This window comes from Delphinapterus leucas, chromosome 5, assembly GCF_059928025.1.
Source record: "Delphinapterus leucas isolate spDelLeu-1000000601 "Yukka" chromosome 5, BTC_Dleu_Yukka2, whole genome shotgun sequence".
NCBI classification, from domain to species: Eukaryota; Metazoa; Chordata; class Mammalia; order Artiodactyla; family Monodontidae; genus Delphinapterus; species Delphinapterus leucas.
The window spans coordinates 134,323,595-134,344,213 of NC_143133.1; the positions used below are offsets into that span (position 1 = coordinate 134,323,595).

The 20,619-nt window shown below is 43.6% G+C and overlaps 1 protein-coding gene across 7 annotated transcripts in view; it reads left to right on the forward strand.

The window, feature by feature from the left end:
• Positions 1-20,619, forward strand: part of SPMIP2 (sperm microtubule inner protein 2) — a 160,770-nt gene that overhangs the window by 128,511 nt on the left and 11,640 nt on the right. For 2 of the 7 annotated variants that reach the window (XM_089911338.1, XM_089911343.1), the window contains exon 6: positions 119-14,320. The exons of 1 other annotated variant lie outside the window; for it this stretch is intronic. Coding sequence is in view for 1 of the 6 variants with exons in the window: in XM_089911344.1 (XP_089767470.1) it covers positions 14,332-14,521 (190 nt within the window). In the remaining 5 variants the exon portion in view is untranslated. 4 more of the 7 variants (XM_089911339.1, XM_089911341.1, XM_089911340.1 and 1 more) reach the window with 4 other exon arrangements.

Below are 20,619 nucleotides of genomic sequence, written 5' to 3' on the forward strand. Positions count from 1 at the left end.
AGGTGTATAGCAAAGTAATTCAAAATTTTATTGATTATACTCCATTTAAAGTTATTACAAGATAATGGCTGAATTTCCCTGTGCTGTACAATACATCCTTGTTGCTTATCTATTTTAGATAATACTGCTATATTTAGACTCCAAGATGTTATCACGAGATGGAACTTCACAGATCCAGACGAACTACTTTGGAGTGCATAACCATATACTTGACAAAACCTTCTCATTTCTAGCCTCTACAGCAAAGTAGAAAGATGGCCGAGTTTAAACAGAACACAGCGGCTGTTTTCTGTCTAGCAGCCTAAAGGCTAACGCATTAAAATTCAAAGAAGAATTACATGGTGGGTGGCAGAACAAATGTTTTCTTCCCTAAGGCCTTCGAGACAGATTCTCCCAGAATCGGAGTCACTCTTTACAGCTGTTCAGTAAGACACGATTCAGGCATCACCTCCTCCTCCAAATCCGCCACCACACAAACCCAACCCTTTCTCTGGCTTAGACACATAGGGCGACGAGAAAAACAGGAAGGCACTGCTGGCGCCACACTTGGTTTGGCTTTGAAACCATGTGCGTGTCTCACCTTACGTAAGACATATAAGATGTGCACCTCATATCTGAGTTCTTATTTATAAAATAAATGTATTTAAATATAAAATGAAAAACAAACACCCTAAATATGTACCCAGTTGATGGTTTAACCCACAGGGAGGAAATATTCCCAGGGATTGTAAAGCACAGTGATTTGAGTACAAATCTAAGGACAGAAAGAGCTGCAGAAAGCTTGGTGGGCGTGTTAGCTGTGCGAGTCTGACTCTGCTGTGCGCGTGTCGTGTGTGAAAGCAAATGGACAGCAACGTGGGGTTCTTATTTAATCATTCCTGCTGTGGTTGAGGCCAGGATTCTTGGAGTGGGAAAGAGGAAAGACAGATGTTAAGATAAAGCAAACCCTGAATTTGACTGGGATTATATATGTACACATATGTATGATGATGGATGTTTACGTACAGCTGGTTCATAGTTCGACTCACTATAAAGGCCTAGATGTAGAAATCAACTCAGTAGCCGTGAGCTCCCCTAGTGCTCAGATTCTGCTCTTCAAGCACCTTTTCCACTAAAAGGAACCGGAGCTGCTCGGATCTGGAGAGGAAATGGAAAACATGAGCCTGGCACATCATGCTGTACCAGATAAGGAAGCTCTCCAGGACTACTGCAGTCCTGTCTGAGGGACTTGGAAGCCAAGCTTGCAGAGACTCCCACTGGCCAAACATAGGACAACTTGAGGGAAAGGTAATAACTGCAGTGGATTAACATACATCACACCTTCATACACACAGACGTGAACATCCATGAGTTCACAGTGTCAGTTAAAAAGCCTCAACAGACTGATCACATTGGAGGATTCCAATGAACCAACCTATTATTTTGAAAATGAGTAAATAAACGAAAAGGATCAAATATTAATTCTGCCTTTCTAATACAAAGTGTACCACTGCAAACCAAAGAGAAGATGAATCAACTTAAAAAAAAAAGAGAAAAAAAAGGAATCTAGCTAATACATAAAGAAGTAACAACAGAATTAGGCTATCACCACTTTGCAAACTCAAGTGAATGAACCTAGATATTGATCATGAGCGACTGCCAAACCCACAAAAAGACAAACGATCCGATATTATATATATACATCTTGATGGAAGGGCACACAACTACCTGGAAAGTTATTATGGACTGACTTGTTCACTCCCGAAATTCCTGTGTTGAAGTCCTAACCCCCCAGTACCTCAGAACGTGACTGCATTTGGAGAAAGTGTCTTCCAAGAGGTGATTAAATTAAAATGAGGTCATTAGGTTGGCCCTAATCCAATCTGACTGGTGTCTTTATAAGAAGAGGAGGTTTGAACACAGACACACACAGAGAAAAGACCATGTGAAGACACAGGGAGAAGACAGCCGTCCACACACCAAGGAGAGCGGCCTCGGGAGAAACCAGCCGTGCTGACCCCTAGATCTCGGACTTCCAGCCTCTGTAATGGCGGATGCTACATTTCTGCTCTTCAACTGCCTGTCTGCAGCACTGTGTGTTGGCAACCCTAGCAAACTAACGCGGTGGTCTTGCCCCCAAAACCCAGCCTGACTTAGATCAAGCCTCTAAATCCAACCAACACTGTATAGGAAATAAGATGATGGCGGAAAATGTTAAATGACGACTTGGAGAGGTCAGATGTGGGAAATTTCATAGGACAAATGGAAACACCATTTTTGTAGAAATTGTGTTTCTTCAACAAATAGTGAGAAGGAGAAAGACAAGGAGGAAGAGGAGGGGGAGGTAGAGGAGAATAGAGATGGAGAGAACCTATGAACTAAAGGAAACTTGAAAGCCTTAAGCAATTACAGGTGTGAAGCTTACATGTCTTCTGTTTCTAACAAACAGGCTGATAAAAAAGTCATAACATTGATGAGCTAGCCAGAATCTTGAATGCTGAATATTTGGTGAAAGTATTATAATTTTAGGAGAAATAATGGCATTGTGATGATGTTAGCAAAAATAGTTTTTATATCTTTGAGAGTCGATGTCTTGGCGGAGGGAGGATTAGTAAGTAAGATAGAGATTCAATAAGACTGGCTATAAATTGATAGCGTTTGAAGATGGTGATGGGTCCTTGAGGCTCTTTGAACCATTTTGTCTAATTTTCTATATCCTTAGATTCCAAAGGAACTAAGATGAAATTCTATCAACTTTATCCTTAGTTAATGAAGGTCAGGCTTCACCATCTGGATAGATAAGCATGTCCAAAGCTAAATTGAGTCAATACTGTTATATTCTCCCTACCAGCCTTCCCCAGGATTGCTGCCACACAGCTGAAATACATGTTGCTGCCCTTTCTTCCCCTTGTGGTTTTCTGATCTGGATGCAAAAAAAGCAAGTGTCACCCAGCAAGCACCAGCATGGAGAGATGCCCCGTGCTGCTGAAACTGGCAGGACTTCCTGGATGTCCTACAAAAAATCGCCCGCATCTCCAGCAACATCAGGAATTCCATTCAACATTCGTCACAGGTGACCCCAGACAGTCTAACACGCTGCATTGCTGAAAGCTTTTGGACAGCTGCCTCTGAGTGAGCACAAGTGATAGTCACTTCATATAAATCATTTAAAATACTGAACGAAAGTCAGTAAACAACTCTGTGTAGGCCCACGTTGTGGAACAACTCTTGGCAACAAGAACCTCGTGGAGTGTGTTATTAGGCACAGGAAGACGGCATGTTTGATTTCGACGGCATGACCCGGGTGACTGGAAGCCCAGCTGACATCCATAAGTGCAACCAGCCGTGAGCTCCACATCCTGGAGCTCGGGGAAGACAAGCTGGCAAAGCAATGAAGAAGTGTTTGTCTGCTGAGGGTCATGCAAGACCTCTCTTGTTCCAATAAATTCTTTACTCCAGCCGAGTGGTAGAATATTTAACAAGTCTTTCAAATAAAGTGGTTGTGTCTCCTATGGAATAAAAGCAATAAATCCAATCAAAATAATCACAATTTGAGGTCTGAAGCATATGGTGTGTGTAATTTTACAGAACTGCACAGCCTTAGATGCTCTCCTCCTTGAAGAGAGCCCAAGAGAGTGGGTTTTTTTCTACTTAAAGGAAAAATAAATATTCTTACATTTAGTTATCTCTTTCTGTCTTTTGAAAATAGCATTCAAGCAATGTTCTTGTGTCTGAAATAGTTAATGGTGACGGTGGCAATTTGGGGATGCATCGCTTGTGTTTTCCCCAATATTTCTTTGGGAAGCAATTTCATTTTCATCCTTGAGGTGGTATGTCTCATGCTAATGTGAATCACACAGTTTTGTTTATAAATATAAATAATTCTATCTACTTTGCAAAATAGTTTGTGCCCATAGATATGCAGACCCATTTAATAAGTTTGTTTTCAAATTGTTAATGGTGTAAAACTGATCGTAGGCATTTTTGTTATTTGGGCAAGGAGAGAACTACTAAACAAGAGTAAAAGATTCAAACAGGCATAAAAATGTTCTCCTGGGCTTCCCTGGTGGTGCAGTGGTTGAGAGTCCGCCTGCCGATGCAGGGGACACGGGTTCGTGTCCCGGTCCGGGAAGATCCCACATGCCGCTGAGTGGCTGGGCCCGTGAGCCACGGCCGCTGAGCCTGTGTGTCCGCAGCCTGTGCTCCGCAATGGGAGAGGCCACAGCAGTGAGAGGCTTGCGTACCAAAAGAAAAAACAAAAAAATGTTCTTCTGCATTTCATCATGAATGATTAACACTGGAAGTTTATTGCAATCAAATAACTTCTTAGTAGCTGTTGACAGGTACAGAGGTAAATAAGCAATTGTGGATTCATGCACTGATGTTTTGGTCCCGTGCCATGTGTCTTTCTTACATACGCTGTTAGCCTTCTGCGTGGTCTCCAGGGACCTGGGACACGGATGAGCACATACTAATCTCTGTTCAAAAAACTCGGGTTCAGACTCTTGTTGTCTGAAGACTTGACCAGTCATGCAGGCGGCTTCTGCATCTTTGAGGCTGTACATCTCCACACATTGTCCTAATCACTCAGTTACATTTAACCTTGGACCTTTATTGTAAACTGGTTAAGTTATCACTCAGAGGTAGAACATTGATTTTCCCAGCATCTTGAAGACTGCACATTAAAGAAGGAAGGTCGGCATCTTGTAGACAAGTCTTTATAGGCAGCTTTGGGTATGAATTACTAAGAATTAGCTTTTTTTTTTTTTTTTTTTTTTTTTTTTGCTGTATGCGGGCTTCTCACTGTTGCGGCCTCTCCCGTTGCGGAGCACAGGCTCCGGATGCGCAGGCTCAGCGGCCATGGCTCACGGGCCCAGCCGCTACGCGGCATGTGGGATCTTCCCAGACCGGGGCACGAACCCGTGTCCCCTGCATCGGCAGGCGGACTCGCAACCACTGCGCCACCAGAGAAGCCCAAGAATTAGCTTTTTAAATAAGCCTCTTTCTCTTTCCACTCAACAAGAATCTCCTGGGCAACAAACAACCTAGGATAAATTCCAGTTGCATTAAAACTTATATTTTAAAAATTGCTAAATATAGTCGTGCACTCACTTTGTCCAAACATGAAACATCAAGATAATTTCATGCTTTTTAATCATCTCCATGACAGCTGCTGATCCAGGGTCAAGTAATTGTTACCTGAGGATTAAGACGGTGTCTTTTGAAAGTAAGATGCAACGTCCTCACGTATGATTCTCTAGGGCATCATGTATGATTCTCTAGGGCATCACGTATGATTCTCTAGGGCAGGGAGAGAAGGAAGGTCAATGGGTAAGAAATGAGGTCTGACTTAACTAAATGATGACACAGCTAACACCGACCTGCAGCCGCCCCAATCTTCCCAGGTCCGCCTCTGTGGCACCACCCCTCCAAGATAAGTTCTCTTGAGAAGGCTCAGGGGATGATGCTTTATATGACCTCCTCCGACTGTGTGCTCGGGAGGAACCCTGGTCTCTGGCTGTTGTCTCTGAAATCACTGGACATATGTGGCTGCCAGTGTCAGCAGTAACACCCACTCCATCAATGCAGAAGGCCAGTTCAGAAGAGAAAAACACAGTTTTAAACATCATGAAAGCCCTAATTGTATCCTTGGCAAGATTCTGACTTTAGGTGTGGACTATACCGTAAATGCAGAGATCTTTTAAAAACTGGGGTCTTATTTTCCTGCAAATGTTCTATAGAAGGCCTGTTCTCCAAGAAAGCAAGGATCCTGCCAAATGGTTTCGGAATGTGTTTCTCAAAAGTTTCCATTGAGCCATCGATGGCTTTTGAGTACTTCCGGAAATGGAAAGAGCAGAAATCAATGACCCTGCCAGAAAGCAAACATTTAGGGGAACTAGCTTGCTGGGGAACTAAGTAGTGGTGCGTTTAAGTCGCTACACGGATACAGCCCCAGGCCTCTTCACAGGCTAGAAACGCACAGGGTTACATCACTTCACAATGCTGCAAGGAGAATGCTGAGCCCAGGAGGAAGTTTCCACGTCCTTCTCTATTGAAACTCTAGTGAGTAACTGTCGCCAGGTATGTATAAGGCAGCCAGACTGACTCACTGGGGCTTAAACAGTCGGCGATTTGTTTCCTGAACTTTGGAATCCAAGAGACAGTCATTTTACCACTTATTAGAACAGTCTTCACTCAACCAGAGGGAACCCAGATGTCCAAACAGTAGAAAAAGCTTTGCTCCTGGACAAGACTGTTGGGTCATGAATCCAGGTGGCTGCCCTGGAGTCTCCTTGGGGCCCAGCTCACACAAAAAGGTGGGAACCCAGAAGACCAAGCAGAGCACTGCCCTCGAAGGGCTGCTCTTCAGCCACCCGGAGTATGTTTTCTGGCACAAGTGTCAACATCAAAGTTCAGTTTGTCCCATCGGTTTTAGACAGTTATATAAGCAAGTCCCAGCCAGTCATTTCCTAACTCGGTGCTGGAGTCTATTTTATCTTCTGACCTTATTTCTCTGTTGTCCAGTCTGCTAGGAAAATTTTGATCATTTTCCGAACAACCAACAGTTTTTAAGCAACATTTAGACATCTTTTATTATAAAAAAAAAATTACATGCTCACAGTTTAAAAAATTCAACTAGCAAAAGAGAGTGTGAACTTGAACTCAATCCCACCTCTCTGCAAACCCTCCAACCCATGCAGTCACAGGCTCTCTGCCTTGAGGTAACAACTGACCATCTTTGGGTACCTTGAGAGAAGCAAGCAAACTCGACTGGAAACGTGTTCTATGTCAGGAACTCTGCTAGACACTGAAGACCCAAAAAAGTACGACAGGGTTCCTTCCCTTTCTGCAAGACGCCAAGTAAAGTAGGAGTGAACAATGTGTAAACAGTGTTGAAGGTCAGATAGCCAATCAGGAATGTTCTGTAGGAGGGGTAGCTTGAGCTGCATTTTTAAGGCTGGGTGGGAAATCAAAAGGTGAGCCTGGAGGTGGAACCAGGGAAGCAATCCCATCCATAAGGAAAAGTCTGTCATACAGAGTGAAGTAAGAAAGAAAAAAACAAATACCATACGCTAACACACATATATATGGAATCAAAAAAAAAAAAAAAAAGGTTCTGAAGAACCTAGGGGCAGGACAGGAATAGAGACGCAGACGTAGAGAATGGACTTGAGGACACAGGGAGGGGGAAGGGTAAGCTGGGATGAAGTGAGAGAGTGGCGTGGACATATATACACTACCAAATGTAAAATAGATAGCTAGTGGGAAGCAGCCGCATAGCACAGGGAGATCAGCTCGGTGCTTTGTGACCACCTAGAGGGGTGGGATAGGGAGGGTGGGAGGGAGACGCAAGAGGGAGGAGATATGGGGATATACGTATACCTGTAGCTGATTCACTTTGTTATACAGCAAGAAACTAACACACCATTGTAAAGCAATTATACTCCAATAAAGCTGTTAAAAAAATATAAATGGAACTAATAGATGTGTTTGGTTAGAAAATTCAGACAGTACACAAAGGAGTAAAATGAACAGCTTAATCTCGCTTCACCCCACCCCCGTCAATTTCTTTCCTTTAAGTTTTGTATGTATCCTACTTGTGAAAAAATATGAGTATCCCAACCTATTATATGTATGAATCTTTTATTATTTACATAAAAGCAATCATACCATTAAAAAAAAAAAAGGCTCGGAGGAGTGAGCCTTTCTGGTGTGCAGAGGGAAGACTGTTGCGTGGCTGAAGCACAGGGCGCTGGTTTGGGGTGTGACAGGAGGTGAGACTGGGATGCAGTACAGGGGCCGGATGGTGCAGTGTTTCGAATTCCCGACGAAGGTTTTGTGCTTAGTTCTGTAGGCGACGAAGCGTTGTTTCAAATTTTTAAGTAAGGAAGCGATATAATTAAATCTCTGTGATAGAAAGAATACATGGCACGTAGTAGCTGTTGAAAACTGTTCGCTGAGCGGGCAGAGCAGAGAAAGGAAAGCCCGAAGAAGAAAGGCACGTTAAGTAAAATTGGAATAATCACACCGACAGGAGCCCGAGTGAGAGACGGGGATGGTGAGGTCGTTTAGAGAAAGGTTCCACGAGGCTTGGCAACCAACAAAATGTGGGTGGGTGGTGGAGATGTGAAAGTCCAAGGCAGTTCTAGTGTGCCTCTCTGGGGGTGGCTGGGGAAACGGTTATGGCATTGAACGAAAAAGGGAATGCAGGAAGAAGAGGGTCTATTTGGGGGAAGAGAGAAAACGGGGAGATGGCAAGATGAGTTGAGAGGCAGCATCCTATAATTAAAATACAAATGGCCAACATTTTATTGAATTTTTACTATGGGCCAGATACTAAGTGCTTTCTAGGTATTGACTCATTTAGTCCTTATAAAGAGTAGGTATTACAATATGATCCCCATTTTACAGCTGAGGTAATTATATACGTTTAGAATCAGACAACTCTGAGTGCAGTTCCCAGCTCTACTGCTTTTTAACTGTTTGATCTTGGATAAATTACTTAGTCTAACTTCAGAGGTAAAAAGCAGGAAATGACATCTATCACGTTGGACTATAATAAAGATTAGAGAGAGGTAATACATATCAAGCATCTAGCATAGTGTCTGGAACCTCATATATCTCAATGAATGCTAGAAACAGTTATCATTATTAGTAATGAGATTCCTGGTACTAGGTTCAGTGAGAAGCTGGGGATTTGTACTCAGATTTTTAGAGCTGAAAGTAAAAAATTTACACATAAGTATATTGTTGGTTGGATCATCAGATAGAAAGGCTATTTCCCGATTTGGAGATGGGTGGTTGTATATTGGGAGATGAGAATCAAGGATGGAATCCTGGGGAATACCAGTGATAAAGGAGCCAAAAGAATAAAAGATTATTCCAGAAGAAAAGTAGAGGAAGTAATATGAGAAGTAAGAGGAGAGACAGAAAGAAAAGAGCTTTGAAAGCCCAGTAGAAAGCCAGGAGGAGGACAGTGTCCACAATCACGAATGCTTCTTGGAAGTCTTACTAGGAAGTCTGAAAAGAGGTGACTTGATCTCAGGAAGGAGGCTGCTGTCAGCTGGGGTCAGAACCATCACGATGAAGTAAAAGCAACACCAAGCAGCATTTGGAGCAGGGGCAAATGGAGTGGAAACAGAAGGCACAGACGATTTTTCCTTAAATAGTGAGTCTTTGTTTCATTGTAAAAGAATTCAGTTTGGAAACCACTTCAGGAATGGTGCAGTAAGGACCTCCAAAAATATATTTCCTCCATAAAAGAAATAAGAACAGTGGCAAAAATTGTCAAAATCACCTTTTTCAAAACATTGGAAATGAATGCACAAATGCTTTCAGTAATCCATGGAGCACGTATTTAAGAAAAATGGCTAAATCTTAGAAACACGATCTGTGTGACATTTTAAATTTAAATTAAAATTGCTCTATTCCCATCCTCTCTTTCCAGCTTCAAGGTAGCCTTGAAAAAACCAATAGCCTCACAACCATGGTAGCTGTGAAAACTAGCAGCTGACCAGTCACTGAAGGGGAAACACAAGTTTGAAGCGCCTTGAAAAGCTTCCTACTTAGAGAAATGTTATATTTGATTTTGTGTCTGTGTGTGTGTAACTGGCTGGGTTCAAATCCCAACTCCAGCTCTTTATTTTTTTTAACTTTAATTTTTAAATTTTTTATACAATTTAAAAAGTTAATTTCCATGTACAGTTATTACAAAATATTGGCCATATTCTCTGTGTCGAACGTACACCCTTGAGCCCACCTTACACCTAATAGTTTGTACCTCCCACTCCCCCCCTACCTCTGTATTGCCTCTTCCCTTTCTCCCCACTGGTAACCACTAGTTTGTTCTCTATATCTGTGAGTCTCCTTCTTTCTTGTTATATTCACTAATTTCTTATATATTTTAGATTCCACGTATAAGTGATACCAGATAGTATTTGTCTTTGTCTGACTTATTTCACTGAGCATAATGCCCTCCAAGTCCATCCATGTTGTCACAAATGGCAAAATTTCGTTCTTTTTTATGGCTGAGTAATATTCCATTGTATATATACACCACATCTTAATCCATTCACCTATCAATGGACACTTAGGTTGCTTCCATACCTTGACTATTGTAAACAGTGCTGCTATGAACACTGGGGTGCATGTATCTTTTTGAATCATAGTTTTCTCCAGATATATGCCCAGGAGTGGAATTGCTGAGTCCTATGGTAGCTCTATTTTTCATTTTTTGAGGAACCTCCATACTGTTTTGCATAGTGGCTGCACCAATTTACATTCCCACCAACAGTGTACCAGTGTTCCCTTTGCCCCACATCCTTGCCAACATTTGTTATTTGTGTTCTTTTTTTAACATCTTTATTAGCGTGTTCTTTTTAATCATGGCCATTCTGACAGGTGTGAGGTGATATTTCATTGTGGTTTTGATTTGCCTTTCCCTGATGATTAGAGATGTTGACCATATTTTCATATATCTTTTGACCATCTGCATTTCCTCTTTAGAAAAATGTCTATTCAGGTCTTCTGCCCATTTTTTAATCAGGTTGTTTGTTTTTTGATGTTGAGTTGTATGAGCTGTTTATATATGATGGATATTAATCCCTTATTGGTCATATCACGTGCAGATATTTTCTCCCATTCAGTAGATTATCTTTTTGTTTTGTTTCATTATTTGATCTGTCTTGAAAATCCCTGGAAAATCTCCATTCTCAGGGCTTGTCATTATTTGACCTGACTCTGTATGAACATCTCTATCTCACAAGCACCCGTCAAAAACAACAATCATTTAATATCACAGTCGCCTGGGGGGAGGAGGGCAATACAAGTTGGCGCAAACAAGAAGCTGACCAAAAATCTTTAAGGAAAAAACTGGGAAATGACATGTCTCTAGAGGATTTCAAAAAGCTCTAACATAGGCCTAGAAATCTAGAAGGCTGTGCACACGTGCAGTGCTGTGCACATGCCCAGGCAAGGCCCCAGAAGGTCCTAATCTCTGACCTTTGGCTGACCTTGAAGCTCCATGAAAGCAGGAAACGAAGGCTAAGGCAGAGTTGTAAACTGTCTGCTGGGGCATTGAAGGTATGCCTAGACACAAACAAAGACCAGAAAACACATGGATTTGAGGCATTTCAGGAGATTTCTGTCCAATCATTAGCTGACCACTAAGCTAACCAAACAGAAAATTCAGGGGGCACACATGACAGACTTTAAACAATTAGTCCAGGAAAGTAAACAACAGCAACATCACCACCACCACCACCAAAAACAAACAAACAAACAAAAAGCAACAACAAAGAGAAAAACAAAACAAAACAAGCAGGAGCAACAAGCCCTGGGGAGAGGGAGAAAATCTCACTTCCAGAATTGGCACAGTGTATTATTTCAGATGTCAGTTTATCAACAGAAACATTATGAGGAACAGGAACAGGAACAGGAAAGTATGGCTGATACACAGGGAAAGGAAGCGATCAATAGAAAGTGTCTCCGAGGAAGCACGGGTATATTTAGCTGACAGAGACTTTAAGTCAGCTGATTCAAATAGGCTCAAAATACTAAGGGACACTGCTTCTGTAGGTGGTTAGACTGTGCCAGAGGACAGAACAGAACGTGAGTGTGGCCAAAGTTAACAGGCAGGTAAATGCCAGCCAGGGAAGAGGCCAGTGCATGACCATGACTCAAGGCCACTGAGAGCAGACAACAGGCATGCAGGCTCCAATGGTACATTGTGTACCTACCTCAAGAGGAGAGAGTACACAAGATCCACCTCCTGGAGGTGTGGCAGACCCCCATGGCTCGTGGGTCCACTTGGCAGCTGCAGTGGGCAGCATGGCTGCATTTGCCTCACTTTGTGCCAACTCTTACCCCTTAGAGTCTGAAATACACAAAGTTGGGGGTGTACCTGTGGGCCATTTACGCATGCATGGCTAAGCGGTTCTGAGAAAGTTTACATGTGCTCCAGATAAAGGGAACAGGTACGTACTGACTGCTCTCTGAGCTCTTTTCATGCAGTGTGGCTTGTGAGCTTGCCAGCATGTCCTGCACTGAGCACAGAGAGCTTCTTGGGAACAGAAGGGAAGGCATGGACTGAACTTGGACCCTCCCCTCACAGAAACCATGTCTGAAATATTAAAGGAAAGTATGAGAACAAGGTCCTGACAAACAGAATATCAATAAAGAGATAGAAATCATACATATAAAAAAATAGAAATTCTGGAGTTGAAAAGTACACTAACTGAAATGAAAAACTCACAATGGGAGCTTAATAGCAGGTTTGAGCTATCAGAAAAGAATCAGTGTACTTAAATATAGATCAACTGAGATTATACATTCTGAGAAATGGAAAGAAAAAAGAATTTTTAAGAAATGCACAAGGAACAGAGCTCTGAGACTGTGTACCAACATAGCATAATGGGAATCCCAGAAGGAAAAGAGGAAGAGAGGAATGGGCAGAAGGGATATTTGAAATAATGGCCAGAAGCATCCCAAATTTGATGAAAAACAGTAACTGACACATTCAAGAAGCTCAACAAACTCCAAGTAAGATAAACTCAGAGACCCACACTTAGATACATCATAGTCAGACTGTCAAATGGCAAAGACAAAGAGAGAATCTTGAAAGCAGCAGAAGAAAAATGAGTCATTGTATACAAGGGATCTTCAAGATTAACAGCTAAATTCTCAGCAGAAATAATGAAAGCCAGAAAGCAGTGGAATGATATATTCAATGTGTTGAAAGAAAAACAAGTTAACCAAAAAATTCTATATCCAGCAAAACTATCCTTCAAAAATGAAGGAGAAATTAAGACATTACAGATAAAAACTGAGAGAATTTTGTCCCTAGCAGACCTGCCCTACACTAAATGCTAAAGGGAGTCCTTCAGGTTGAAACGAAAGGACAATAAACAGTAACTCAAATGCACAAAATAATTAACAAGCCAGTGGTAAAGGTAACTGCATAGGTAAATTTAAAAGTCAGCATTAATGGGGCTTCCCTGGTGGCGCAGTGGTTGAGAGTCCACCTGCCGATGCAGGGGACACGGGTTCATGCCCCGGTCCGGGAAGATCCCACATGCCGCGGAGCGGCTGGGCCCGTGAGCCATAGCCGCTGAGCCTGCGCGTCTGGAGCCTGTGCTCCGCAACGGGAGAGGCCACAATGGTGAGAGGCCCACGTACCGCAAAAAAAAAAAAAAAAAAAAAAGTCAGCATTAATGTATTTTGGTTTTTAACTCTTTTTTTTCCCTATGATTTAAAAGACAACTGCATAAAATTATGCAGCAAAAGGTATGAATAGACAGCTTTCCAAAAATGCACGAGTGGTCAGTAAACCCATGAAAAGACGTTTAACATAATTAGTTATTAGAGAAATGCAGATGGAAACCACATGAGATACTGCTTCACACTTGGATGGTAAAATAAAAAAGGCAATAACAAGCGTTGATGAGGATGTGTAGAAATTAGAACCCTCCTACGTTGCTGGTGTTAGTGTAAAATGGTGAAGCTGTTATGGAAAACAGTTTAGTGGTTTCTCAAAAAGCTAAGCATAGAATTACCATACAACCCCACAATTCTAGTCCTAGGTAGAAAAAAACGTGGAACCAACCCAAACATCCATCCACTGGTGGACAGATAAACAAGATGGAATATTACTTGGCCATAAAACAGAATGAAGGTCTGCTTCTTACGTGAAGGTAAGAAGCCCCACGAGCTCTCTTGGGGGACAACAGCCTTCCAAAAGAGATGGCAAATCCTTATCCTACAATCCTTCTTGTCCTTTCCCCCAGACCTGGCCCTTTTCAATGGGGAAGCAGTCCTCAGATAATAGTCTAAGTAAGGGGCGTTGGAACGGAGACCGTGATTTCACTGGGGAAAGAGAGTGAAGCCTGGATCTTTCCTCCCACGCACTGTCCAAAGTCAGATTCTGTCATCGCCAAGCTGGCTTTTCCCTGAATCCCCCGAAGTCTCAAACCCGACAGGCGTGTCCTGCAGGAGAACTCAAGGCCTCGGCCTGCCCCCAAATTCCCAGCATCTTGCCTACTCGGCTCTAAAGGATGCCAGGAGCAGTCGTGGTACCAGGGTGATGTCATCAACAAGCTTCCTGGATAAGTGTCCACCTGTGCAGGTAGTTCCCTGCATCTCCAGCAGCTGGATGTCTAGGGAAGTGGAGGGGCAGAGTCCAGAAGCTTCTCAGGACACTGGCTGAGGGCTCAGGGCCTTAGCTTTCCCAAGCTCCAGGGCTAGAAGTCATCACAATCACAACAGACGCAGACAGATCTCAACTATCTGAAAACCGGTGGCCTTATTTCTAACCATTTTCCGATTTGAGAACCAACCGATTTGTTCCTATTTCAGGCAGCCGAATCCTTCTGTTATGGACGCAGAAGGAAGCTTCAGTCGTGGTTTCATTGCCTGGCATATGGGTGATTATGAGGACACCAATCAAAGGAACTCCAAACGGGCCGTCCTCCTCCGGCAGAGCCAGGTAGCATTGCCAAGAGTTTCCAGACCGCCTAAGCTGTCAAAGCTACCAAAAGAGCAGGAGGTACAATCATTTGCTTTTCGGAATCATAGAAAAAGTCAAGCTGTCTTAACGTGTGCGTTAGAGAACGCTCCTTAATAGCAGTACTATGAATAATGAGTTTTATAGCTCCTTTCAACCTATCAGAACGTTTTGTAACTCATATTGCATTTCCACAGTGATGTCCGTATAGGGACTGGGTGGGTATTATTCCCATTTTATAGCTACAGAAAACAGGAGGTGTGGGGCTCAGTCCTTAGAACTGCTTATTTACCACATGGTTTAACCTGGAGAGCACAGCCATCTGCTCAGTTTCCAAAACCTGAGAAAACTCGCAGTCTGTGAGATGGAGTTAACTCTATAACGCTTCTTAAAACCCCACAGACTGGGCTTCCCTGGTGGCGCAGTGGTTAAGAATCTGCCCACCAATGCAGGGGACACGGGTTGGAGCCCTGGTCCGGGAAGATCCCACATGCCACGAAGCAACTAAGCCCGTGTGCCACAACTGCTGAGCCTGTGCTCTAGAGCCCACGAACCACAACTACTGAGCCCGCAAGCCACAACTACTGAGCCCGCGAGTCACAACTACTGACCCCACGTGCCACAACTACGGAGGCCCACGCACCTAGAGCCCGTGCTCTGCAACAAGAGAAGCCACCGTAGTGAGAAGCCCGCGCACTGCAACAAAGAGCAGCCCCCACTCGCCGCAACTAGAGAAAGCCCGTGCGCAGCAATGAAGACCCAACGCAGCCAAAAATATAAATAAATAAGTAAATAAATGTATTAAAAAAAAAAACACCCCACAGACTGCCTAGCAGAGTAAGAATATACCAGTTCAAATTCAAGGTTTTTTTCCCCATTACTATCTATGGAATCTTGAACAAGTTGCATATTTCCCGATGTGGGTTTTTCCATTAGTAAAATGGGGATGTTAGTATCTGTCCTGAATATTTTGTAGAGTTATCATGAGACTCAAGTAAAGAGTGTGTAAGCATGTATTCAAATGGACAACTATTTCCTGAGGTCCTTCTGCATAATGCCACAGCGAATCCACTCTGTAGTCATCCAGCGTTTCAATATTGAGTGTGACAACAAGCTTCCGTGATAGAAAAGGGAATACACTTAGAGGCTCCTGTTCCCTACATGGAGAGAGGCTCCTTGCTCCGCTGGAGAACCTTGCCACTGCCCTAGAACATTGCTTACCCTCTGTCGCCAGAGATCTGTTCATCAGGAGATGTCTGTTTGACAGTTAACTGTATATCCATCTGAAACACTCTGCGAGGAGCCGTGGACGTCCTCCTTGGTAGGTCCTGCCCCAGGGATGCTCTGTATTGAAGAAGGTAGCGTTCAGCTGCTGACATTCCTATGTGGTCTGAATTTTGAGCTGGGTCCACGTGAGATTTATTGCAGTGTGTGTGAAGGAGTCTTGGATTATTTTCCACCTGAACTAATTTTGTGTAGGATTAGAGAGATCATGGATTAAACCGTCCCAAATTCCTCCTACTATCTCTCATTCACTAAATCCAATTGAGATGTCTTTGTGCATTAAAAAAAAATCTGTTAAAAGGCTGATTTTGAAATGACTCCAAATTTACAGGAGCACAAGAACAGTACTAAGTGAACTGACAGACTCCTCACTCAGAATCATCAGTTCATTTTATTCTAATGCGTTATTTCTACACACACGCGCGCGCGCACACACACACAGACACACACTGGTTTTTACTGAACCATTTGAAGGTAAGTTGCAGACGTGGTTTTGCTTTACCCCTAAATATTCATGGTGCATTGCCTAAGAACAAGGACGTTCTCGCACCTAACCATGGTACAATGATAAGATCCAGGAAATTTAGCACTGATACAATATTACCTTATCTATAGTTTATAAGCAAATTTTATTAATTGACCCAGCGATGTCCTTTGTCATTTTCCCTGATCCAGGGTCCTATCCAGGACCAGGTATTACGTTTAGTCCTCAAACCTCACTAGTCTCCTTCAATTAGGAACAGCTCCTCAGTCCTGGTCTTTCATGACACTGACATTCTTGAACAATTCAGACCAGTTCTGTAGAATACCTCTTAATTCAGGTTTACCTGCTATTTCCTCGGGTGATGTGTTTTGCGCAGGAATCCCAAGGTGAGTGATGCCGTGTCATCCTCAGGGTATCACATCAAAGAGGCACTTGACGTGAGTTTAACTCATCATTGGTGAGGGTAACTGATCACTTGGTTACACCTCTTCCCTTTCAGAGAGAAACAAAATACCGTATCATTCAAAATAAACTTTTTTATCAGCTTAGGCTTTTTTTTTTTTTTTTTTTTTTTTTTAAACCGAGGAGCTCTAGCGCCGCACCGCAGCCTCGGCGCGAGCGCGTACCGGGCGGTGAGGGAGCGCGAGGGCGGGGCGCGCGACCGAAGCCTAGCAACCCCCTGACACGCGAGTGCCGCAGCCAATCCCGCTGCCCGCTCCGCGCGGCGCCGACCGGACGTCCCCGGGACGCCCGCTTCTGCCTGCGTCGGCCGCCCCGCAGCGCGCCGCACCCGTGCACCGGCTTTCTACTTAATTCCAGAGATACCTTAGAAACTTGTTCCCCAAGTCCATCCTTTGGATCATCCCACAGGGTTCTCGTGGCTGACACTTCACTAAGTACTCAAGCCCTCCCCCCTACTTTACATAAATTCTCTTCGGGGAAGATAACTCGGAGCAAATGATAAATTCAAGCTTCCAGCATAAGCGTCACACCAGCCACCTGTGCGTGGCTCCTGTTACTGTACTCACCTGAGACGCAGCCCATCTGCCATCCTCATGCTGCGAGAATCAGAACCATGCACTGGAAGCAGCCTTGGAAAAACAAAACTTTGCCAATGGTATTGGGGGGTTTGGGGAAAATTTTAAACACATAATCCAACCCACAATATCACAATGCTTTCTCATCAAGATAGATAGTTGAAAATGGGGATATTTTATATTCACGTTGTTGAGTTTGGATTTATTCTTATAAACCTAAGTTTAGAGATTAATTTCTAAAAGTTTCTAAAACTTTCTAGAAGTGCAATTTATGGTATTTAACAGTATGTATAATTCTTGTATACATTACCCAAAATGCTCTTAGAAATGATTTTGGAAATCAATTGGGCAAATTTCGAAACTGTTTTTCTACATTTCCCCAAATTTCTTCTTTTAAGTCACAAAATGTCTCTGAAGTTCTATCTTCTATTACATTTGTTTTCCCTTCTTTGGGTTGACCTTTTTTTCTCCACATAAATAATAGCTACTTAAGTGTCGTGAAATTTATGTGTATATGAGGCAGTTTCAACATCGTGATCCATTTCTATTTCATTTCTTTGTTGCAAATATCTTCATTGCCCCCCTTGCTTCCAAAACATGGACATAATCTCAGTAACTGATATGTTCTTTCCCTCACCCACTCACTCACTCACACTGGGTGTGGGAGTAGTGATTCTCAAGATTTTAATGTGCATATGTGTCATCTGGGGATCGTACTAAGGTGAGATCCTGGTTCAGTCGGTCTGGGACAGGGTTTGAGATTCTGCACATCCGTCAAGCTCCCGGGTGAGGCGGCTCTGGTTGATCCAGGGATGCCGAGTAGCAAGGCGCTGGAGGATTTGCCCCGAGCTGCATTTTGAGCCAGAACGGGGGGGCCTTGATGGAGCAGAAGGGAGTGGGAAACCAGGACGAAGGATTGACAGGGCACAGGCAGTGATCAGCTCGCGCCTTTAGGTAACCAGCAGCCTGCAGAGGTGGGTGTCCGGTGCTGAGGCCAGAGGAGGGGGCTCAGGTGCTGAGGAGCTTGGATTTTCCTGGGCCAACTTTTAAACAAAAGTGACAGGATTAAACTTTCATTTTGGGAAGGTTAGTTAGACATCAGCCTGGAGGAAGATTGGTGAGAAGTGTTGCTACAAAAGGGAGGTGAGTTTGGAGGGCACTTTGGTAACTCGGGTGAGAATGAGGAAGGACTGAAAGAAGGAAAGAGCAAGGAGAGCAGGTGATGCACTTGGCACCCAAAGAGTGCAAGTTCAGCAGCTCTGGGTGCCGACTGATGTGGGGAAAGACCTCAGTAACCATGGGAGGAGCCAGGGGAGGCTGATGGACCTGACCTTGTGAGGTGAGGGGTGGAGGCAGGGGCCTAGGAGGAAGGTCGGTAGACTGAGTGCTTGAAGGTGAGAGAAAGGGACGATGACTGCTGGCCTGAGGTCCCCAAGAACACAGAGGGCGAGGCACAGCAGTGGGGATTAATCTCCTCTCTCCCACCACGAATGAGCTGGTACCTCCTCCTCTGCTGTCTCAGCGGTTGTCCTAATTTAGGCTCTTCCCGTTCTGCAGCACCCTCTTTGCATCCCATGTTCAGAGACTATGTGACTTATCTAAGTGGAACCTCTGAAGTCTGTACTCTTCACTATGTTAAAGATCTTTGCTTTAAAGTCAACCTCCAATAACCTGGTGTGACAATATTCTGACTCCCAACTGCTTCGTTGGGTCCTCATGGATGTCATTGGACCGATATCTTAAGTACCTATGTTAGTCAGGGTTCTCCAGGGAAACAGAACCGACAGGATGGATGGATGGATGGATGGATGGAGAGACAGACAGATGAATGGATAAAGGGACAAATGGATGGGTAAAGGGACGGATGGATGGATGGATGGAGAGATAGATGAAATGGATAAAGGGACAAATGGATGGGTGGGTGGGTGGGTGGATGGATGGATGGGTGGGTGGATTGATGGAGAGATAGATAGACATGAATGAATGAAGGGACAAATGCATGGATGGATGGGTGGTGGATGGATGGACAGATGCATAGAGACAGACAGATGGATAGCCTTCTCTTAAGGAATTGGCTCACATGGCTGTGGAGGCTGGCAGACCCCAAATCTGCACATAGGCCAGCAGGCTGGAGACCCAGGCACGAGTGTGAAGGCCGTGGGGAGGCCGAATTTCCTCTTCTTCAGGGGATCTCAGTCTGTTTTCTCTGAAGTCCTTTAACTGACCGGGGAGACGCCCCACCGTATGGAGGGTAACGTGCTTTACTCAAAGCCGACTCATCTGTGTTGCTGTCATCTAAAAAGCCTTCACGGCAACGTCACACGGGCGTTAGACCAGGTATCTGGGTACCGTGGCCTAACCAAGGTGACACATCAGATTAGCTGTCATAATACCCACCTCATCCAGGTGTGAGGATCAAATGAGGTGACATATATCAGGCATCCGACAGAACCAAGAAGCAATGTGGTGTGTGTGTGTGTGTGTGTGTGTGTGTGTGTGTGTGTATGTGTGTGTCAGGGCTTTCTCAATGGCGTGATTTTAAAGGGAACATGAAAAACACTTGAAATTTACCTTTAATCCAAAAAGGATTTAGCAATACCTAATATTACTCCTTCCTGTATTCTGCAAACAACAGGATTCAGTATGGTCTTATGTAGCTACAAAAGTTACACCTCATAGCATATGTTTCCTGAGGCCGTATGTATCAGTGATACATTTCATAGCAAATATTTTCTAATGCCCTTTATTTTCCTAAAATAAAATTCACAAGATTCATCAACAGAATAACCTTACACACATAACTTATAACAAACCACTATAATGCCCTAGTTGTACTGTTTGACAACTTATATTAACATATACTTTAATACACAGACATTGGGGCACTAGTAGATTAGAAAATATAATGAACAAAGCAGATACTCACTCCTGGATGGAATCTCCACGAAGGCAGCCGCTACAAGCAGAGATGATACGGAACACTGTGCTGGTGACAGACTTCATGAGGAGCACAGCTACGGGTAAATAGGCTTTTCCAAATGCATGTCAGTTCTTGCTGAAATCCTCAACCTTACAAAGTAAAACCTCGCCTCAGTTTATATACAACAGTGGCATTCCTGGAAAATTCAGCGTATAGTAAGCTCATGAGAGAAATGCGTTGTGCTTGTATGTAACGCAAAATTAAATTCTCAGCTTAGCTCATTATAAACTAAGGCTTTCACCCACCTGAATGTCAGCAGGATATTTGTGAGTCACACGGGAGGTGGGATAACGCCTCATTCCGGGGTGCCCTGCACGTGACAAGATGTTCTCCTATCCCCCTCAGCCCCTGCCCA